Raw genomic sequence first — 19,492 nt, 5'->3', positions numbered from 1 at the left:
TATGGTCGCAGCAGGAAGTGAAAGGAATGAACAGCACACATGGCTGGAAAGAAGGAAAAAACCAAGAAAAAGTGATCTAGAAAGAAAAAGATAAGCCCCTTTGCTGCATTGTGATGGCTAGAAAAGAAATGGAGAGGTAAGAGTTTAGTGACATTACAGAAAACGCAAAGCTACAGTTTTATTAGTCTAAAGTATCTTGCATAAGTATTCACCCCCCACCCCTTTTCTTTTTGTAGTGTTGCAACATGGAATTGGACATGGAATAAAAATTCAGCTTGTGGTTTGGGCTTTGACTGGTCAATTTTAACACATCAAGTTCTTGGTTTTGAACCACTCCAGTGTAGCTTTGGCAGTATGCTTAGGGTTGTTGTTCTATTGGAAGGTGCAGACTGGAACAGGTTTTCTTCTAGTAATGCTCTGACCAACCCTGACTATTTTCCCATTCCATGCTAATGAAAAGCATTTACATAAAATGCTACCACCACTATGCTTCACTGTTTGAATAGTATTCTCAGTGTTAGGTTTCTGTCAAGCACATAGTTTTATTAAATTAAATTCTGGTCTCATCCGACGAGTGAACATGTTTCATCTTTATCTGCATGTTTGCTGAGTCTCCACCATGCTTTTTGGCAAACTCATATGACTTTTTTCTCTTCTTGTCAGCCCAGCTTTTACAGAGTTCAGACTATGATTGTCCTGTGATCAGCATCTGAGCTGTGAATCTCTCCAGCCCATTCAGAGGTACCCTTGGCCTCCTGGTTGCTTCTCTGACTAATGCCCTCTCTACCTGGTCACCAATCTTTGGTGGACAGCCTCTTCTAAGCAGAATAGTGGTTGTGCCATATTCTTTCCATTTTTTAATGATGGATTTAATGGCACTCTGCCCAATTTTCAAAGTTTAGCATATTTTTTATAACCAAACCCTGAGTGATACTTTTCCATGGCTTTGTCCTGGACTTGTTTTGATGTCCTGGACTTCTTCTTGTTGCTATATGTTTAGGTATGTTCTCTAACAAATGCTGGGGCCTTCCAGGAACAGGTGGATTTATTCTAAGTGGATGCCATACAAATAATTATGATATATTTGTAAATATTTTGCAAACAATATTGATTTCCTTCCACACATTAGTTAATTTTGTGTAGATTCGTCACATATAATCCCACTAAAGTCCATTTCTATTCCAGGTCCAGCCATTACAAAGCGTGGAAAAGTTCAAAGGAGGTGAACACTTATGCAAAACTCGGTATTCTGCATTCATAAGCTAGCTGTCACTTTTGATGTTTGCTCTGCTTATTTAACACATTACAGACACAATACACAGTTCCGTACTTGGGTGATTTGGATGATTAATATGAGCTTTAGACTATATGTCTGTGAGCACTTTCTCTGTTTTCGTTCATTGTTTTTTTCCTGGCCTACTTATGTTCACCTGGTTGCATAACACACACAATAAGAGGATGCGTATAGATGCCGTAGAGCCTCTATTCAGTGCATCATTTGCAATAACACAGGAGAAAAATAAAGCTAAAAGCCTGACGAGGATCAAAGCTATAGAGCAGGGCAACAACAAAAGCAACTTCATGCAGATATTCATTACGGCAACGCTGCTATTCCCACAAGACTCCAATCATACACCAAATAACACAGTTCTATGATAACACCACTGAGAAATGATACGCAGAGAAGGTCTATGCAGTTATCCTGAGTTAAATCAGCCTACAAGGTGCACTGATGCTCATATTCCTGTCTTTAATAAGACAGCACGGATCTGAAATGAGGCCAACCTGAAAATATATGCATGCCTACACGCGTTGTGTCTAAAACTGTAACTTTTTATCATCAGTGCATGAATGCAAAGCAATGAATATTCAAAAACAGACTTTTAAATTGAGATGCAGTGATATGGGAATTTGAATGTGTAATATTTGTAATGTACTGTACATATCTCCTAATGGCAATATTGATGCTGATACACACAAATAAAAATAAAATAATAAATAAAATATAGATCCACTGTAGATGTATAAAAGGAAGTTGTATAAAATACACATCCACATGCATTAGTGTGACAAATGTAGATAATCTGATTTTTCAGAGTACATTAAAGGCATCGTCAAATATCATCTATGCATTGGTGCAATGCTGATACATTTTTAAACAATAATCTGCTGATACAAATGATTCCAATGTTCTCATAGTTTCAAATGATACACGAGTTGCGTGAATATTTTTGCTACAGCTCACACAGGTATGCTTTGTCAATACAATTTTTAAAACAGTTTTGTTCTCTTCCCCTAAGGACCTGTAAGAGTGGGAGCAGTTTTTTCATTCAGAATGTGCTTAAGCAATTGAAGCCATTTCATTGGCAATTGTAAATTTCTTTTGTACCATCATTTCAGCTACGCTGTCTAGCTGATTTGCTAAGTATCTAGCTTGCCAATCAGTGATCTTACTAACTGCCAAAATATAACCGCAGCCTCAGACTCTCACAGAGCATCTGAAACCTTTTTTGCACTTTTCTGTCCACAAGCTTCAGAATCTTATAGGTTGAAATCTTATTTGCTTCTCTCATTTCTGTGCATACATCATTCTGTGAGACAATCTTCAGCTGGAAACACTGAAAGGCACAATGACATTTTCAGAGCAAGTTGTAAAACCTTGTGGTTAGTCATCTGCTCTGTCACTCAAATTGTCTCTTTCTATGAAAGCAGGTCATTATTGGCTGTGTTTATTGTAAAAATGTACATCTACAGATCCCAGACATCTGGCTTGCAAGACTAGCCTAAATAAATGTTGCAAATGTGCATGTTAAATAGATGGCTGTTCCTGTTTACATTCATAAACAATGCTTTTTTGGCAAATTTCCGCTCCTGAACTCTACACTTATGTTGACACAACGTGATAGGGATTTCTCCCAAGGGTAAATGGAAAGGGGAAGTTGATAACGCAGTGTTAAAGGCAGTACTGAAACAAAGCCCTGGAGTGACTCACTTAGGAGATTCCTTAGTGGCTTGTCCATCTGGTCTGAAAGGAATGGGATCAGGATTAAAAACTCTACACACTCGCATGAACAGCCTGCTCCTAATTGAGGCAGTCATTTCTGCATACAGATAAAGTGGCTTTGATCCAACGTTGCTGATCCTTTAAGCCCAGTAAAACACTGGTGTGCTAATATGTTAGGTGGCAAGAACAAGCCAGAACAAGCAAAGTAAGCACAATTAGCTCATTTTACTGTAGTCGTAATTCCTTCCTCTGTAAATTAATCTGACAGACTGCAATATGGGCTGTCCCGAGATTGTAAATGAATTTGTCTAATTTTCCAATAAGAGTTCATTGTGGAAGTCAGAGTGAATTTGATATTACAGTGGGTGAGATTTGAGATTTACCCATTAAAGACTCTGTAACCAAAAAAAGCGACTTCAAATACCAAGACTGTTATAAATTACTACATGTTGATAAAATACAGTAATCAACAAAGGGGATTTGGCTACTGTTAAATTATTTGAACCAGTGAATGAAAACAGGATATTTTGGCAGGTGATTTTTTAAAAATCTGTTTCTAATCTTCAGAAGAAGAATATGCATGGGAATGACAGAGTGATATCTATTCACAAAATGAAACAGCAGCTAAATATGCCTTCTGTCCACCTTGTGATATATGGTTTATAAAAATGTCAGTTTTAAGCAAAGCCATATAATGAGTGAAGTTAGCATTCTGGTTCACAAGAGTCATCAGTAGGATATTACACTATATAGCCAAAGGTGTGTGGACACTTGACCATCACATCCATATGTGGTTCTTCCCCAAACTGTTGCCACAAAGTTGGAAGCACACAATTGTATAGAAAGTCTTTGTATGCTGTAGCATTACAATTTCCTTTCACTGGAACTGAGAGGCCCAAACCTGTTCCAGCATGACAATGCACACAAAGCAAGCTCCATGAAGACATGGTGTGTGAAGGTTGGTGTGGAAGAACTCAACTGTCCCGCACAGAGCCCTGACCTCAACCCCACTGAACACCTCTGGGATGAACTAGAACACCGACTGCACCCCAGACCTCCTCACCCAACATCAGTACTTGATCTCGCTAATGTTCTTGTAGCTGAATGATCACAAATCCCCACAACCACGCTCCAAAATCTAGTGGAAAGCCTTTCCCAAAGAGTGGAGCTTATTATAACAGCAAAGGAGGAATAAATCTGGAATGAGATGTTCAACAAACACATATGAGTGTGATGGTCAAGTGTTCACAAACTTTTGGCCATGCATTGTAGTTCCCAAAAGAAAACATATTAAAGCCCATGGGTAGGCTACTATATGCAGTAAAACCTAAATTATGCTTTATGAACTCTTATTCAGTGGTTCAACTGTAAGCAAAGAGGTTTCATTTTCAATTTTTGTATCAATTGTATTATCAATCAGTTGTATCAATTTTTGAGACATTACTTCATATAGCACTACAAGCATTCTAAGATTCTGTAATATATTTGGTATGGTGTGTTCATTGGTTAATTGGATCAATTAAGTACCTATTTATATATAATGATGAATAATGATCTAATGATCTAATTCATCAAGTCTGTCCCTACTCAATTTAACAGCCATGCAATAATGGCAATGATAATATAGTTCTGCATTTTAGGTGCTATTCAGATACAGCATTTTGCTGAAAGGCTCTCAGATTTTAATGTATTTTTTTAAATCATTTTTGGTGTGACAGTTCTTGCTGGTGCAGTAAAACTGTGACAGGAGCTCAGTTACATTGCAAAACAAATTACATGCTTAAAAGTAGGTGACAAAAGGAAAATTATGCATTTCTCATATCCAAGAACTATTCTATGGAAAGAAATGCATGAAAGAGACCATTTCTGACTTGACAAATTAAAGGCTAAATAATCATAGAATTAGTTTATAACAATCTCATTAATAATAAACACATTTGTCTATATTCAAGATGTTATATAATGAGATTGTTATAAACTAATTCTATGTTTATTTAGCCTTTAATTTGTCAAGTCTGAAATGGTCTCTTTCATGCATTTCTTTCCATAGAATAGTTCTTGGATATGAGAAATGCATAAATTTACATATAATTTACTTTTGTGGTGCAAATCTGATTTGTTCCTTAACTCTTATTGGTGCATTATTGTTAAATCCAGTGAAAACTGTCCAAGTAGAACCACATTAAGTTAAAAATCCTAAACAATACAAAGACCCCTTGAGGGTATATGGCATGTCCTGCAGGTTGTTGGCATTTAATCATTAAGTAATTACTGTTTTGTTGCATCCTTCGCAGAAATATCACCTGGGCAGCATCCAAAGTGAAGGTGAAGTGTGTGACTAACCATCAGATAAACTAATTAGCAGAGTTCATCGACCATCTGCTCCGGTTTTTGCTGATCTTATTTGGCTTCCAGGCCACACAGCCAAAATCTGGCTAGTGACGATAAAGTACAGCTTCCAGCCGGGGCAGTAGATGAACACTGAACACCACCTTTAGGCATCTTAAACCCAACTTTAGGTTTAAGCTTTAGACCTCTTAAACCCAACACCCATTTAACCAGAAATGATAATTCAACAGCTCTGTGGTATAAGCTAAATTAATGCGAGAAGATCTAAAGTGATGAATGAGATCATCATCCGAAGTGTATGAGAAATGATTTCGCTAGCTTCGCAACTACAGTTCTTGCCGTGTAAAGGAATAAAGACCAACACTATAAACTTGAATCATCACATAGTGGTAATTTGAGTCAAAATTCAAGATAACAGTTTTCTGTGAATGCCTTTTTCTTCATTATGCTGCACACATAAACTCAAATGAGAGAAAAGATCGATACACACTAATCACACTAATCAGATAAAATGGTTTAAGACTTCCCTTCAAAAACACAGCTTCTGAGCTATCACTCACTTACTATTTCGGTTGGCCTTGATCTTGGCAAGGAGTTTATGAGCAGCGAGAAGATCTCCATTCTTCACAGCCAACAGGAGGTCCTGCTCTTTCCCCATGGCTGCTGTCCAACCCTGACGAGTTATAGTCTCACTTCAGACAGGCGTAATCTCGTTTCTCCACAACATGCTGCATCTCTTTGCTTTCCAAACATCACGTTAGCTGTTAATTCCTTTAACAGAGGCAATCTGTATGGTCTGGTTCTTCTTATTCAGACGTATTAAACATCATAAGCAAGAGCCTCAGCTTCATCCATCCTGTTTATCTGTAGTAAGTACCATCCTTTATCCTGAAACTTGCTGAAGATCCTGTAAGAAAAAAATAATAAACAATGTGAGCCGTCAAAACTGCAATCTCCAACTTTTTTCTAACATTAGAGAACTCAAATCTGAGTAAAGTAGCCCTCCGGGAAAAGGGTTGGAGATCCAGGACTCACAGCCAGTCTACTATTTTCTGCTGTTCAAGCCCAAACACACCTCAGAAAGGTAAGTGAGAGCTCTGTGGCCTTTCATTAGCAAGTTCAGGACAAAAAGCAGGTCTGGGTGGAGGTCCCTAAGGACAGGATCAATAACCTCAGCTTTAGAAAACATTACTCTGCATTTGGGAGCGTTTGATTGAGTGTTTGAAATGAGAACCAGTTGTAAGGAGTCTCATGAGATTCATCAGGGTTCAGTTATAAGCTCAAGCTGTTTCAAATTGGATTCTAGTGTATGTAGCTTGCTGAGAAAAGCATTATCTATGAGCTCTTTTCTTAGCTATCACATGACCAATTCATTAACCTGGGAGAAATCTGACAAAAGTCCATCTGAAGTTAATAAGTTATCAGCACCACTTTGTGTTCCTAAGTTTCTGTAATACTGGGAAAGTGCATTTCATGTACAAGATGATGATATTACTCTTAAATTGCACTTGAATTCGAGTAAACACACGTTGACATCATGTAAACAATATGCAATGGCATGTGAAAAGAACTCTACGTGTGAGATGACGTGAAAAATGAAATCATTTCAATCATCATGAAAAATGTGAAATGAAATTAATCATGGGAGAAAAGAATGAGAAAAATAAAAACATGTAGCATAGAAAATTACTGTGAAAATAAATGAATCATGAAAAAAATCACATGAAAAAACTGAACATGTGAAAATAAATAAATCACGTGAGAAAATCACTTGTGAAAATAAAAAACACAATGTACATGTGAAAATGAACATGAAATGCAATGAATCATGAGAGAAAATTAATGTAAAAATAAATAAATCACGTGAGAAAACCATATGTGAAATTTTAAAAAAACACACAACATGCATGTGAAAAATGAAAATGAAATTAAAAGAATTATGAGAGAGAAAAAAACGTGAAAATAACAGAAAAATTAACGTGTGAAAAATAAAAACACAAAATACACGTGAAAAATCACATGTGGAAAAATAAAAACACTACATGCAAAGGAAAGATCTGTGAAATTGAAGCCACGTGTGTAACTTTCACACCTGATGTTTATGTGACTTTTCTCTAAAGACAATAACAACAAATGATTTGTTTTAAATTGAAAAGATAGTATTAAAACATCACCTAAGAGATCTGAACACTAACAAACTTACTAGGTGTTCATTCCGGGCTAGATATAATCATACTTACACTTACACACACACACTCACACACACACACACACTCACACACGCTCATATACACACACACACTCACACACGCTCATATACACACACACACACACACACACACACACAGGGTGTTTACCGACAGTGAACTCACCAAGTTAACGCAGTCTTATAAGCACAAAGCAGAATAATAATGATAATAATAATAATACGGCATTAATCCAGTCTCGTGATCTCAGCCTTGTCTTTCCTCATACAGAAGACGGAAGCGGATTCCGGTAGCGCGTGAACGTGTTTGACACTCCACCGAGCGCTCGCGAGTCAGCCCAGAAGCGCGCGCTCGTGCCTGCCGCTTGGCTCCGCCCACAAATAAATTCTCCTGCAACTCCAAACACAAGTCTGCACAGAAACAAGCTCTTAAACCTGAAGACTGCAGACATCAGAAACTGAAGCTAAGTCCTAAACCACAACCTGCTGCACTAACAACAGAGAGAAATGAATTCATCACTATTCTATTACATTATACTTCTGAGATCCTGATTCATTCATTCATTCATCTTCAGTACGCAGTTTATCATGGTCATGGGTACGCACTATCCACTTTATTAGGAACACCTGTACACCTGCTCATTCAGGCAGTTATCTGATTAGCCAATCATATGGCAGAAGTGTAATACATACAACCTAATCAGCCAATCATGTGACAGAAGTGTAATACATACAATCTAATTAGCCAATCATGTGACAGAAGTGTAATACATACAATCTAATCAGCCAATCATGTGGCACAAGTGTAATGCATACAATCTAATCAGCCAATCATGTGGCAGAGGTTTAATGCATACAATCTAATCAACCAATCATGTGGCAGAAGTTTAATGCATACAATTTAATCAGCCAATCATGTGGCAGACATGTAATGGATACAATCTAATCAGCCAATCATGTGGCAGAAGTTTAATGCATACAATCTAATCAGCCAATCATGTGACAGACGTGTAATGCATACAATCTAATCAGCCAATCATGTGGCAGACGTGTAATGGATACAATCTAATCAGCCAATCATGTGGCAGACATGTAATGCATACAATCATGCAGATACAGGTGAAGAACTTCAGATAAAGTTCACATCAAACATCAGAATGAAGACAAAGTGTGATCTCTGTGACTTTAACCGTGGCATGGTCGTTGGTGGCAGATGAGCTGGTTGGAGTATTTCAGAAACTGGTATTTTACACAGAACAGTGCGAGAAACAAAAACAGCAACAACAACAACAACAATCCAACGAACTGCAGTTTTGTTAGCGGGAACGCCTTGTAGATGAGAGAGGTCAGAGGAGCACAGCCACACTGGCTCAAGCTGACAGGAACTCAAATAACCACTCTTTGCAACTGTGGTGAGCAGAAAAGCATCTCAGAATGACAACACATCAAACCTTGAGGCATGTGGGCTACAACAGCAGAAGGATTCTACAGTGGATTCCACTCCTCCTGTCAACCAAAAACGGGATTCGAGTGGACAGTGGTCAGAAATGAACCAAAACTGGACAGCTGAAGATTGGAAAAACGTCTCCTGGTCTGAAGAATCTCGATTTCTGCTGATGCATATGGTGGGATCAGAATTTGGCATGTATTAACTTGTGTTAATAGTTCAGGCTGGTGGAGGTAGTGTAATGGTATGGGGAATGGTTTCTAGGTACACACTGGACCCCTTAGTGCCAATCAAGTATCATTTGAATGCCACAGCGTATCTTACTGACTGTGTGCTTCTCTTTATGGACACAGTTTTCTCATCTTACAATGGCTGCATGAATCCACCATGACATATATATATATATATAAAAGCAAATAGTCAAGTTCATTATTTGCCTAGACAGATGTCTGCCTCAGGTCATACTCATTTGCATGCTTCCACACATCCTGTATTATCTGCCAAAAAAAAACAAAAAACAATTCAGATGCTATGATCTGAAAGCGCCACCTGCTGGCAGAAAGCCATAATTACTCAATTTCAGTCTAATAAGCAGAAAATGCAGAAAGATTCACATTGTTCCTGGCTTTAACTAAGTTTAAGTTTATTTTAATAGTTATATTTACATGGTCATTTTTTACTTTTGGATTTCTCATAAATAAATATATACAATAATTGTATATATACTCAGAACAGGAAAAGATCAGACAGTAACTGAAAATGCTTAAATGTGATGTATTCTGTTAGTCACTTTGGATCAAATCATATAGTATGAAGAAGATTTTTTTCAAAACATATTTTAATTAGATTACATTAAAATACAAGAGCAGTATTAGGTCTTTAACTGGAAAAAAACAGCTGAAGTAACATGTTAAACTGGCCCATATTGTGGAACAAAACTTGCATGACTCACTAGATCTATAAATAACATAGCCATATTACAATATTAAATAAAAATAACAGATCATAAAGTTACACCAGATGTCCTGATACTGGTTGCATTTACCTGAATGCTTGTGCAGTACTGTGAAAAGTCTTTTTTTTTTTTTAGTAATCTATAACTTTTACATTATCAGTTCAGTACAAAAACTTTTCAGATTTCCAAACATTAGTTTTCCAGCACAAAATTAAATGTTACAGAAAAATGTTTGTATGTCAGTAAAGAAAGCAGCAGATGACATAAGAGACACTTTTCAGACAAAAAGCATAATGAAGGCTGCTGGGTTTCGCTGCAGAAATAAGAAGCGAGTCGACAGTCAAAGTCTCCAGAAGAACTGTGGCTGCTTCTGCAAGATGCTCAGTAACACTTCCAGCTCATTTCCTTATAAAACTGCACACACTGTACCTGAGATACTATTGTTTTTTAAAGCGAAGGATCATCACACCAGATATTGACTTTGTTTCATTTTTATACTGTTTACTGCTCTTTATAGTATTATTTTAAATGTAGAAACTTTTCATTTCATTACTTTTGAAGGCATCTTTGCTCTACAGCATATTTTTGCATGTGCGTAAGTTTTTGCACAGTACTGTATGAATGAAAAGAGTTCATTAATTCACAGTCTGGTTTAGTTTTCCTGTCTTTGGTAAAGGGTGATGATTCCAGCGTCATGCAGTTTCTTCCAGGTTTTTATCTCCAGGTTATAGTCATGATTGAGGTAAAAAACAACCCTAGTTTTTGTGGTTTCAAAGTAATAGTTGGGGTATTTGCTGTGGTCTGCCGTGATGAATCCATACGCATGCACCTGAATTACGACAAGAAGAGAAGTGAGCTCTACATTCAGCCATGGATAAAATATCATTTATATAAAGATATTAATAATAATAATAATAATAATAATAATATTTAAACTTAGATATTGATCTTAATATTGTATTAACACAATTATTATTATTATTATTATTATTATTATTATTATTATACATGATATATAATATAAAGAATCAGTATACAGCTATAGTTCGATATATAATAAATACAGAATAAATAGAAGAGGAAGAAGAATAAGAATGATAAGAACTGTAATAACTGTTATAAGGAATATTAATATTCTTCTACTTAGCTCTGTTCAGAAGTAATAATAATGATGTCATATATTAACAAACATTATTGTATATAAAAAACAAAAATCATAATTATTTTATAATAATAACATTTTAAATTAAGTAAAAATCTGGACAGAAGAATAAGAATGGAGAATAATAGAATTAACTAATTAATTAATTGATTAATTCTGTTCTTATTATTATTATTAATTCTTATTAATTCATTAAACAGTTTTTACTGTCAGTGAATGGTTGTCTTTTTTTTTTTTTTTTTGCTTCAGCATTAATAATACACACTACAAAGAATCTGAGATATTTGCTCACGATATCACAGGTGTGAAGAGCTAAGAACAATGTGAATGCTCCATTGGTCGGTCTGTATAAAGCCCAGTACGATTCCTTCAGATTTTCGGATGGCATGAATCTGAAATCCCAAAAGAATAAAAAAAAATGTAAAAAAAATAACAACCACATCAGTAAGTGTAACTGTGTTCAACCTAATAGTGCACTTAAGAGGAAGTGCAGATACAGGACTGTTACTTCTAAAGTTACTACAGTGACACAAATGTGAATAACATACACACAGATTGAGGGTTATGTGGTTTCTTCCTAAAAGTGTTTAAAGGACAAAAACATGAGAAATACATCAAATTCATCCCTTCAAACCTGTTCCGGATGTATCGTAGAAAGTCTGGATGAAGGACATAAAATTTATCCTCTTGGAACCGGTCGTTGTAGAAGGTAAGAGGCCTGAGTGAGGAAAGGTTGATCAGAAACACATTACGGTTATTCATGATACCAAAGCAGCAGCAGAAATTCACAGCTATACTCACTCAGTACTCATACCAGTAACTGTCAATTAAATCTACATAATACATTTCATATTAAATTCATAATAATTACCGCCAGGTTTTATGAAACACAAAGTGTACTGGGTCTAAGATCTTACCTGTAACCTTTATAGGATCCGTATGTCATCCTCTTTTTCTCCAGGAGGCCCTCAATCCACTCATAATCTCTAAGACCCTCTGGAATCATCACATGTTTAATTCCCTATGGGTTTAAATGGAAAGCAGTTAGTTTGATTGATCTTTTATTTATTACATGAACACATTTACACAAACATTCGTTTAAGCTCTTTTTCTTTTGTTTAAACGTGTACAGTTGAGTGAAAAGTGTGCATCCTCCTAGTACAAAAGGAAAAAGACAAAAAAAATGAGTTTGATTTATATGAAGACATTCATTTTGCTAAATTTCATGCATGTTCCTCCATGTTCACAAACAAGCGAACAAATAATTTGTCAAATAATGCATATTCATATATAATATTGAATTTCTTCAAAAAAAAAATCATTCAAAGGTTTGCATTTATACCAACACACAACTAAATAAATACTGCATATTAAGATGCTAAAACTAGAATACATTAAAATATCTGCTCAAAAGATAGCATTTAAATAAGCAAGGATGCAAACAAACAAACAAACAATAAATAAATAAATAAATACATACATACATAGTGCGTTTTCAGATGTTAACATTGAAAAAAATTATATCTGTTCATTTAAACAAACAAGCAAACAAACAAACAAAAATACATAAATGCTCCATATTAAGATGTTAACATTGAAAAACATTAAAATGACATCTGTTCAAAAGTTTGCATTCAGATAAGAAAGAATACCTAAATAAAATACCTAAAATACCTAATATCTAATAAATACCTAAACAAACAAACAAACAAACAAACAAAAATAGATAGATAGATAGATAGATAGATAGATAGATAGATAATGCACATTAGATAGATAGATAGATAGATAGATAGATAGATAGATAGATAATGCATATTCAGATGTTAATACTAAAAAAAACAAATTATATATGTTCAGTGGTTTGCATTTACTACTACTACTACTACTACTACTACTAATAATAATAATAATAATAATAAAAAGTCTTATTTTATATAGCGCCTTTGAAAAGGCCTCTCAAGGCACTTTACATAGGAGTATATAAACAAAAAAGTTAATAATAAAATACAATTCAATTATTAATAACAATAATAGTAATAATAATAATTAAATAACAAAAAAAAAAAACAAAAACAAAGTAATCAAGTAAAAGCAGTCCTAAAGAAATAAGTTTTAAATGAAGATTTAAATATACTAACAGACTGGGCTTCTCTAAGATCAGATGGTAGCGAGTTACACAGCTTTATAGCATAAGAAGAAAAGGTGCTATCACCCATAGTACACAAACGAGTCTGAGGAACAATTAAAAGACCAGAATTGGAGGAGCTGAGATCTCGGTTTGGGGTGTAATGGGTTAAAAGCTCAGCCAAATACTGTATTTTAAAATCTACACGAAAACTGACAGGGAGCCAGTGCAAGGACTCCAAAAAGCTGGATTGTAGGGGCTCGGAAAGATTGTTAGCAATGATGTGATTGTGTAATTGAGAATTACATATAGTGTAATAGTGTTCTAGGATTTTTGAAAGGAAAGAAAGGTTAGATATAGGACGAAAGTTGTTAAAGTTGTCCAAATCAGAGCTAGTCTTTTTGAGTTACAGCAGCAATTTTAAATGGTGCTGGCACAACACCAGTGCACAGGGAGTCATTTATTATACACACGACTACAGGATACAAGGAGACAAAACTTGATTTAAATAAACTAGTTAGTATAGGTAGCTGCCTTCACTGAGCGCAGACTGTCATTATACCAAGCAGCAGAACACAAAAAGGAAATGGCTCGTGATTTCAAAGGAGCAAAGGAATCCAAGCCAGATGTGAGAACATTATTTAACAGAGAAATTTTTGTCATCAAGGGTATCTGATGGAGAAAAACACCTAAAGGAAGAAGCAAGAAAGTTAGTAAAATCTGGCAGGTCAATGGATTTCCATTTGCGAAATTTTACAGTGCGATTTGAGGAGATATTTGTGTGTGGTAAATTCCATATTATGGTCAGAAAGACCTAAATCAGCAGAGGAAAACTCAGACACGAAAGAACCATTTGCAATAACAAGGTCTGATGTGTGACCCCTGTTACATGTAGAACAGCCAACAAACTGAATTAAATCAAAACACTCCAAATAAAGACAGAACGTCCTTTGTTATCACAGAGTCTTTTGAGTCAATATGGATATTAAAGTCTCCAGAGATAAGAATCCTTTTAAACCTGAGGCACAGCATAGACAGCAAATCAGCAAACATAGACAAAAAGGGCTTTATTAGTCTTAGGAGGTCTATAGACTGTAGTGATGATGGTAGTGAGGGGGGCAGAGACACTCAGAACGAGGCACTCAGAAGAAGAAAACTGTGGTACTGACACTGGGGTTAATAATACTCCATAATACTCCTCTCAAGGCAAATTTGATCAAACAGCCCATAACCCGTGGGAGTAATCTGAATAAAGAGTAGTCCATCACTCTGTTTGTGCCAGGTTTCTATTAAGCACACAAGGTCCAGTTTTTTTTCTATGATAATGTCTGACAAAAGCAGAGCCTTGTAAACACCAGTACTTTAGACGAGTGGATAAAACTGCACCTTGAAAGCGATGTATGTAGCGCCTTGGTCACAATGTTCCAGTATTACATCAAAGTTTGTAAGTGTCATTCAGCAAATACAAGTTCCTATTTAGGTTCAGTCGCTAGCGTGCGGTGCACCTTAAAGCCATGCTGAGGAAATCCAAGCATTTAAGTAAAAAAATAAATAAAAAAATAAATACTGCAGATCAAGACATTAAGAAAAAAACATTAAAATGATATATGTTCAGTAGAATGCATTTTAATAAGCAAGCAAACAAAAACTAATTAATAAATATTTGTTTGTTTTTTATATTCAGATGTTACTATTTAAAAAAATGTATCTGTTTAAAGGTTTGCATTTAAACATAAATAATTACATGATTAAGTAAGTAAGTAAGTAAGTAAGTAAGCAAATAAATAAATAAATAAATACGACTTGTTAACAATGAAAAATCTAAATATCTACTCAAAATTTTCCATTTAAGCTAAATAAATAAATATATAGACAAATAAATAAATAAATTTAAGATTTAAATGAAGATATTAAGATTTTAATGTCTCTTCCTATGTTTGCTATTGTCCTAACGGATCTGTTGTAACTATCAGATGTCATACACTGCCACCACACACCACACTATTCTTCTGCTCAGTTTTGCCATATGTTGTTTTATTTCTATAGATCAATTGCAAATAAACATACATTTATGGATAAATAGCATACAAACATACATGTGTGCACCCAGAAACCACAGGATGCACAAACTTTTGCACTCAACTGTATTTTTGTGACTCATTAACGGTACCTACTTCATCCTGTGGACTGTACTTGAAGCCATACTTTCCCAGGTGTATAACAGACTGGCTTAAGGAGAACGCCGTGTGAACGTACACCGAGGTTTTATTTCCGACATCTTCCTCGAAGCCTTTAGTGACTGCTCCATTCACTCTGTTCCAAACAGACGTTAAAGATCAGCACAGTATACGAGTCCTCACTATCATCGTGCTTTGAAATGCCATTCTCAGGTAGCAAACAATTTCACAGAAAGAAAGGCAGGAGCTGCAGGTACTTCTCTGACCGAAAGACGTAATCATGAGAGTCGATCTCTTTGCCCATTTTGGAGCCGTTGAGAATGCCACCGGTGCCAACTACAGCGCAGCGAATACATCCATCCTCTGACCCACTGGGCACTGGCAAAAGCTGATTGTACTTCGGCTTCGGGATCAAATCGACTGACTTTTTGATGTCTTTAGAGAAACTCGAATTATTTAAAAAAAAAAAAAAGGAAGAAAATTAAGGAAGTTTTTTTATTATTAAGCTTAGTGTAGATTTTGCTCTAAGAAAACAAATAAGTTCAAGAATCCAGCACTTACACAATATTACACAATATTACACAATAAGAGCAAATACACATGAATATAATGTTTACATAGTAAACCACATTGTTTGTAATCCAGGACGTAGTCTGAATCTGTAAATAAACGTCAGGTCTTTTTTTTTTTTTTTTTTTAACCCAAACTACTCACCAGTATAGGTATATTCCATAAACCCAAACGGGTTGTTGAAGTGCGCAAGCCGGTTCCACTCACTCACATTGAGGTGGCCATTGTGGAGCCAAAGCTGGATGTTCCACAACGCGGCCTCCTGAAACTCTTTATCTTTGGAGTTCTGGAGAGACTTTGAACAGACCTAAACACAGTAATTTATGGTGTTACACATCACAAGTCAGCAGTAAACCAGCCATAGCACCATCTCACAGATTCCGTCTAGTAAGAGAAGGAAAATCACACCGGCCGTCGTGCTTCACTGCTCTGCATGTAAACATCCTCAAAGTCCCACTTGGGCAGCTTAGTGAAATTTTTAATATAGAGGATGGGAATAGGGGTTATGTTGATCTGATGTTTAAGCTCTGATGTGTTTAAAGGCACATGATGCTCTGACGCTCCTTTTGTGGTTTTTCCTGAGGACAAATTCAGCGAAGGCGCCCCAGTAGTGGTTATAAACTTTCCTGTGATTTCATCTCCACTTCTCCAAAATGAATCTGATTCCCTTGTAGGAATATTGCCTGCTTGGAAACTTGAAAAGGGCAAAAAAATTTATTATTCTGAAAGTAACACTGACATGACAGTACAGATGCAATGAAAGCACTGACTTTAGCTGATCATTGGTATAACTGTGAGCTATTTCTATTCTAAATATCAAATTTCTTGCTCTAACAAGTAGCATAAATCACAATTTAACAAAAACACACACATAAACCTACCTAGGCCATTTTTCCGGCATCTTGTTCCAAATTAAAACATAAAACAAACCACAGCAAAACAGGAATGCCGAAGCAGCAACCACTTGGCTCTGCATAGTTCAGGATTGCCTTGTCCTACATGAGGCTTGTTTGAATATAAGGGTGTGTGATTCTGAGAGACTTTAAAACCGCCTTGACAAGAGTGGACTACACCAAAGTAAATTTGGAAGAATCACATGTAACGGTACGTTATTATAAATGTAAATTTCAAGTTTATTTGTCATATATACAAGCGTCAGTGACAATGTACGTTGAAATGCTTTTTGTGAGGCTTAGGCAGTCTACAGCAGTACAATAAGAACAGAAATAAATAATAAAGGGGTAAGCAAGACAGAAATTTAAGAGACAGAAATGTAGAATAATGATTACAAGAGATTCACAATACAATACAATACAAAAAAAAAGGTGCAAAAAATACAAATAAGGTGCAGGTGCAAGGTTGAGGTGCAGATTTTGCTCTGAGGTAGTGCAATGTAGTTGTGCAAAGTATGCAAGATGTTTTTGTAGTCCTTGATATGACATGAAGGGGGATAATAGTGCAATTTTAGTGACAATTTTTACAGTTTATTAAGGGTTTATTAATGGCCAACCTCCATGCCACGATCAGACTCATTCTGATGTTTGATGTGAATGTGCGCTGGCTGATTGGATAATTGCATTTGCAATTGATTGAACAGGTGTACAGGTGTTCCTATTAAAGTGGATAGTGAGCGTGCATACATACATCAGTCTCCTAGTGGCTGTTTGCAACTGACAAGACTAAACCTGTTTTAAGATGAGTACATATGACAATAAAATACCTGTTAGCCTAGGTCTACTGCAAACTCTAGGCTTTGTTTGGTTTAAAAAGAAAATATTTATTCTGCAGCCTAATAGTTCCTCAGCCATATACAGCACAGCTATCTAATCTTATAAATGTTTATACAGTCAAAGATTAGGATAGACAGCTGTAAGTATGAATGAGAGTGAATGAAAACATTTTCCTTTTGCCTTCGTCACTCAGGTGTGGACTTGGAGGAGGAAAACAGCGTTTAGGACAAACAGGATGCACATGAGCTTGATTTGGAATGCCTTACCCAAGGCTCTGAATACTTACCTAACTGAAATATTTCAGTTTTTGATTTTTTTTAACAAATTTGCAAAAACATTTTCACCTTAGAACTAACCCTGAACTTACAAACGCTGAAAAACAGCCCTAGGCCATTACAATTATCGCTTCTCCACCAAACTTGGCACTATGCATCCGGTAGGCAGCGTGCCAATCCCAGATTCATCCATCAGATTAAAAAGTTACTGAAGCAAGCGTGAGTCATCATTCCAGAGAATGTTTCCACTGCTCCAGAGTTCAGTGGCGGCGGGCTTTATGCCACTCCAGCCCACTCTTGGCATTGTGTGCCGCTGCTTGGCCATTTCATGACAGGGGCAGTTTGCATCTCTGTAGTGAGTGATGCAACAGAGGATAGGTGATTTTCAACAGAGGATAGGTGATTTTCAACAGAGGATAGGTGACCAGTATGCAGTGGTCCTGCTCTGTGTTTGCATGGTCTACTGTTTCACAGCTGAGTTGTTATTGCACCTAAATGCTCTGCTTTCCACATTTCGCAATAATAGCCCTTGTATTTGACAAGGGCAGGAAAGAAATATCACAAACTGACTTCTGGCAAAGGTGGTGTCCTACGAGGCATCCTGCCAACTGTAAAGTCACTGAGCTCTAAAGTCAATATTTTCTATAAGGACCCTTTGATCAGTAAAAATGCATTGGCAGTCTCAGATAGACTTTGTGATTTTCTATCAGGAAATTGGATGATAAGTTTTTAAGAATATCTTGGAGACGTTCTTTTGGAGAATTTGACTGTCGCACTAGCTTCTGTTTTTGCAGGTAAAACCCCTGTGTGTTGTGCAATATGTTACTTTCTTTACTGACTTGCAAAGATTTTTCTGTAACAATACATTACTAAATAATAAAATGTTTTTTGCACTGTCTCAATTATGCAGAGGTCATAAAATAAATATCTATAACAAAATCTGTGTTAAAAAAAATCAGGGTGCCTAGGATTATTATTACACACACACACACACACACACAAACACACACAGTGGGGACCAAAAACCACACAGAAAATCTGGGATGTTTTATATTTAAAACTGGGAATAAACTGAAAGTTTTAGAATTTTGAAAATTCTAAAACAAAAAAAAGGAAATGTGCAACATCTTGACTCAATATTCAATATGTTCAATATTCAATAGGTCACTATTTATACTTAAGCAAATTTGTGATGTTTATCATGTTAACTTTTGTAGGATTTTACACAAACTTGTGGAGTCCATGCATACTCGAGTGCACACTGTCATTAAAGCAAAAACAGGGAAATACCAAATAAGAAACTCTGAAATTCACGTAAATATTTCTAAGATTCTACTTTTCACTCAAGTTATTGCTGATAATATCAACTGTAATGAAAACCTTTGTGTTAAATTGAAAAAGAACGCCAAACAGAAGCATTGTCACTAGTCGTCTCAGACTTTTGGACCCCACTGTGTGTGTTTGAGTGTGTATATATACACAGCCAGGT

At 35.9% G+C, this 19,492-nt stretch overlaps 2 protein-coding genes across 5 annotated transcripts in view; both read right to left on the bottom strand.

Moving 5' to 3' along the window:
- caskin2 (CASK interacting protein 2) overlaps positions 1 to 7,930 on the bottom strand; it is a 54,417-nt gene extending 46,487 nt beyond the window's left edge. Inside the window, exons 1-2 of one of the 4 annotated variants that reach the window (XM_026914928.3) lie at positions 7,726 to 7,930; positions 5,918 to 6,260 (exon numbers count right to left, since the gene is read on the bottom strand). In XM_026914928.3, the coding sequence (XP_026770729.3) occupies positions 5,918 to 6,011 (94 nt within the window). In that variant the 5' untranslated portion in view covers positions 6,012 to 6,260; positions 7,726 to 7,930. The remainder of the gene's footprint in view (positions 1 to 5,917; positions 6,261 to 7,725) is intronic. The other 3 variants (XM_026914927.3, XM_026914930.3, XM_026914931.3) reach the window with 3 other exon arrangements.
- A 1,562-nt stretch (positions 7,931 to 9,492) lies between these two features.
- LOC113527221 (alpha-N-acetylgalactosaminide alpha-2,6-sialyltransferase 1) lies at positions 9,493 to 19,469 on the bottom strand. Its single transcript, XM_026914805.3, has 9 exons — positions 16,880 to 19,469; positions 16,407 to 16,692; positions 16,143 to 16,305; positions 15,695 to 15,863; positions 15,426 to 15,564; positions 12,041 to 12,144; positions 11,758 to 11,841; positions 11,416 to 11,515; positions 9,493 to 10,790 (listed from the first exon to the last, which is right to left on the bottom strand). Exons 1-9 carry the CDS (start codon positions 16,972 to 16,974, stop codon positions 10,614 to 10,616), a joined length of 1,317 nt encoding a protein of 438 aa, XP_026770606.3. The 5' UTR covers positions 16,975 to 19,469; the 3' UTR covers positions 9,493 to 10,613.
- Between the last annotated feature and the right edge of the window lie 23 nt (positions 19,470 to 19,492).

This window comes from Pangasianodon hypophthalmus, chromosome 12, assembly GCF_027358585.1.
Source record: "Pangasianodon hypophthalmus isolate fPanHyp1 chromosome 12, fPanHyp1.pri, whole genome shotgun sequence".
In the NCBI taxonomy this organism is placed as follows: Eukaryota; Metazoa; Chordata; class Actinopteri; order Siluriformes; family Pangasiidae; genus Pangasianodon; species Pangasianodon hypophthalmus.
The sequence above is the reverse complement of the archived record's forward strand: the minus strand, read 5'-3'. Positions and strand labels throughout refer to the sequence as shown.

Bases quoted from the DNA above. Each gene is read 5' to 3' on its own strand.
- LOC113527221 (XM_026914805.3), bottom strand. From the start codon at position 16,974: ATGCAGAGCCAAGTGGTTGCTGCTTCGGCATTCCTGTTTTGCTGTGGT. The intron at 16,306-16,406 runs GTGTGATTTTCC...TACTGTGTTTAG, and splicing joins GCAGTGAAGCACGACGGCCG to GTCTGTTCAAAGTCTCTCCA. The intron at 10,791-11,415 runs GTGAGCAAATAT...GTCGTAATTCAG, and splicing joins CTCTTCACACCTGTGATATC to GTGCATGCGTATGGATTCAT.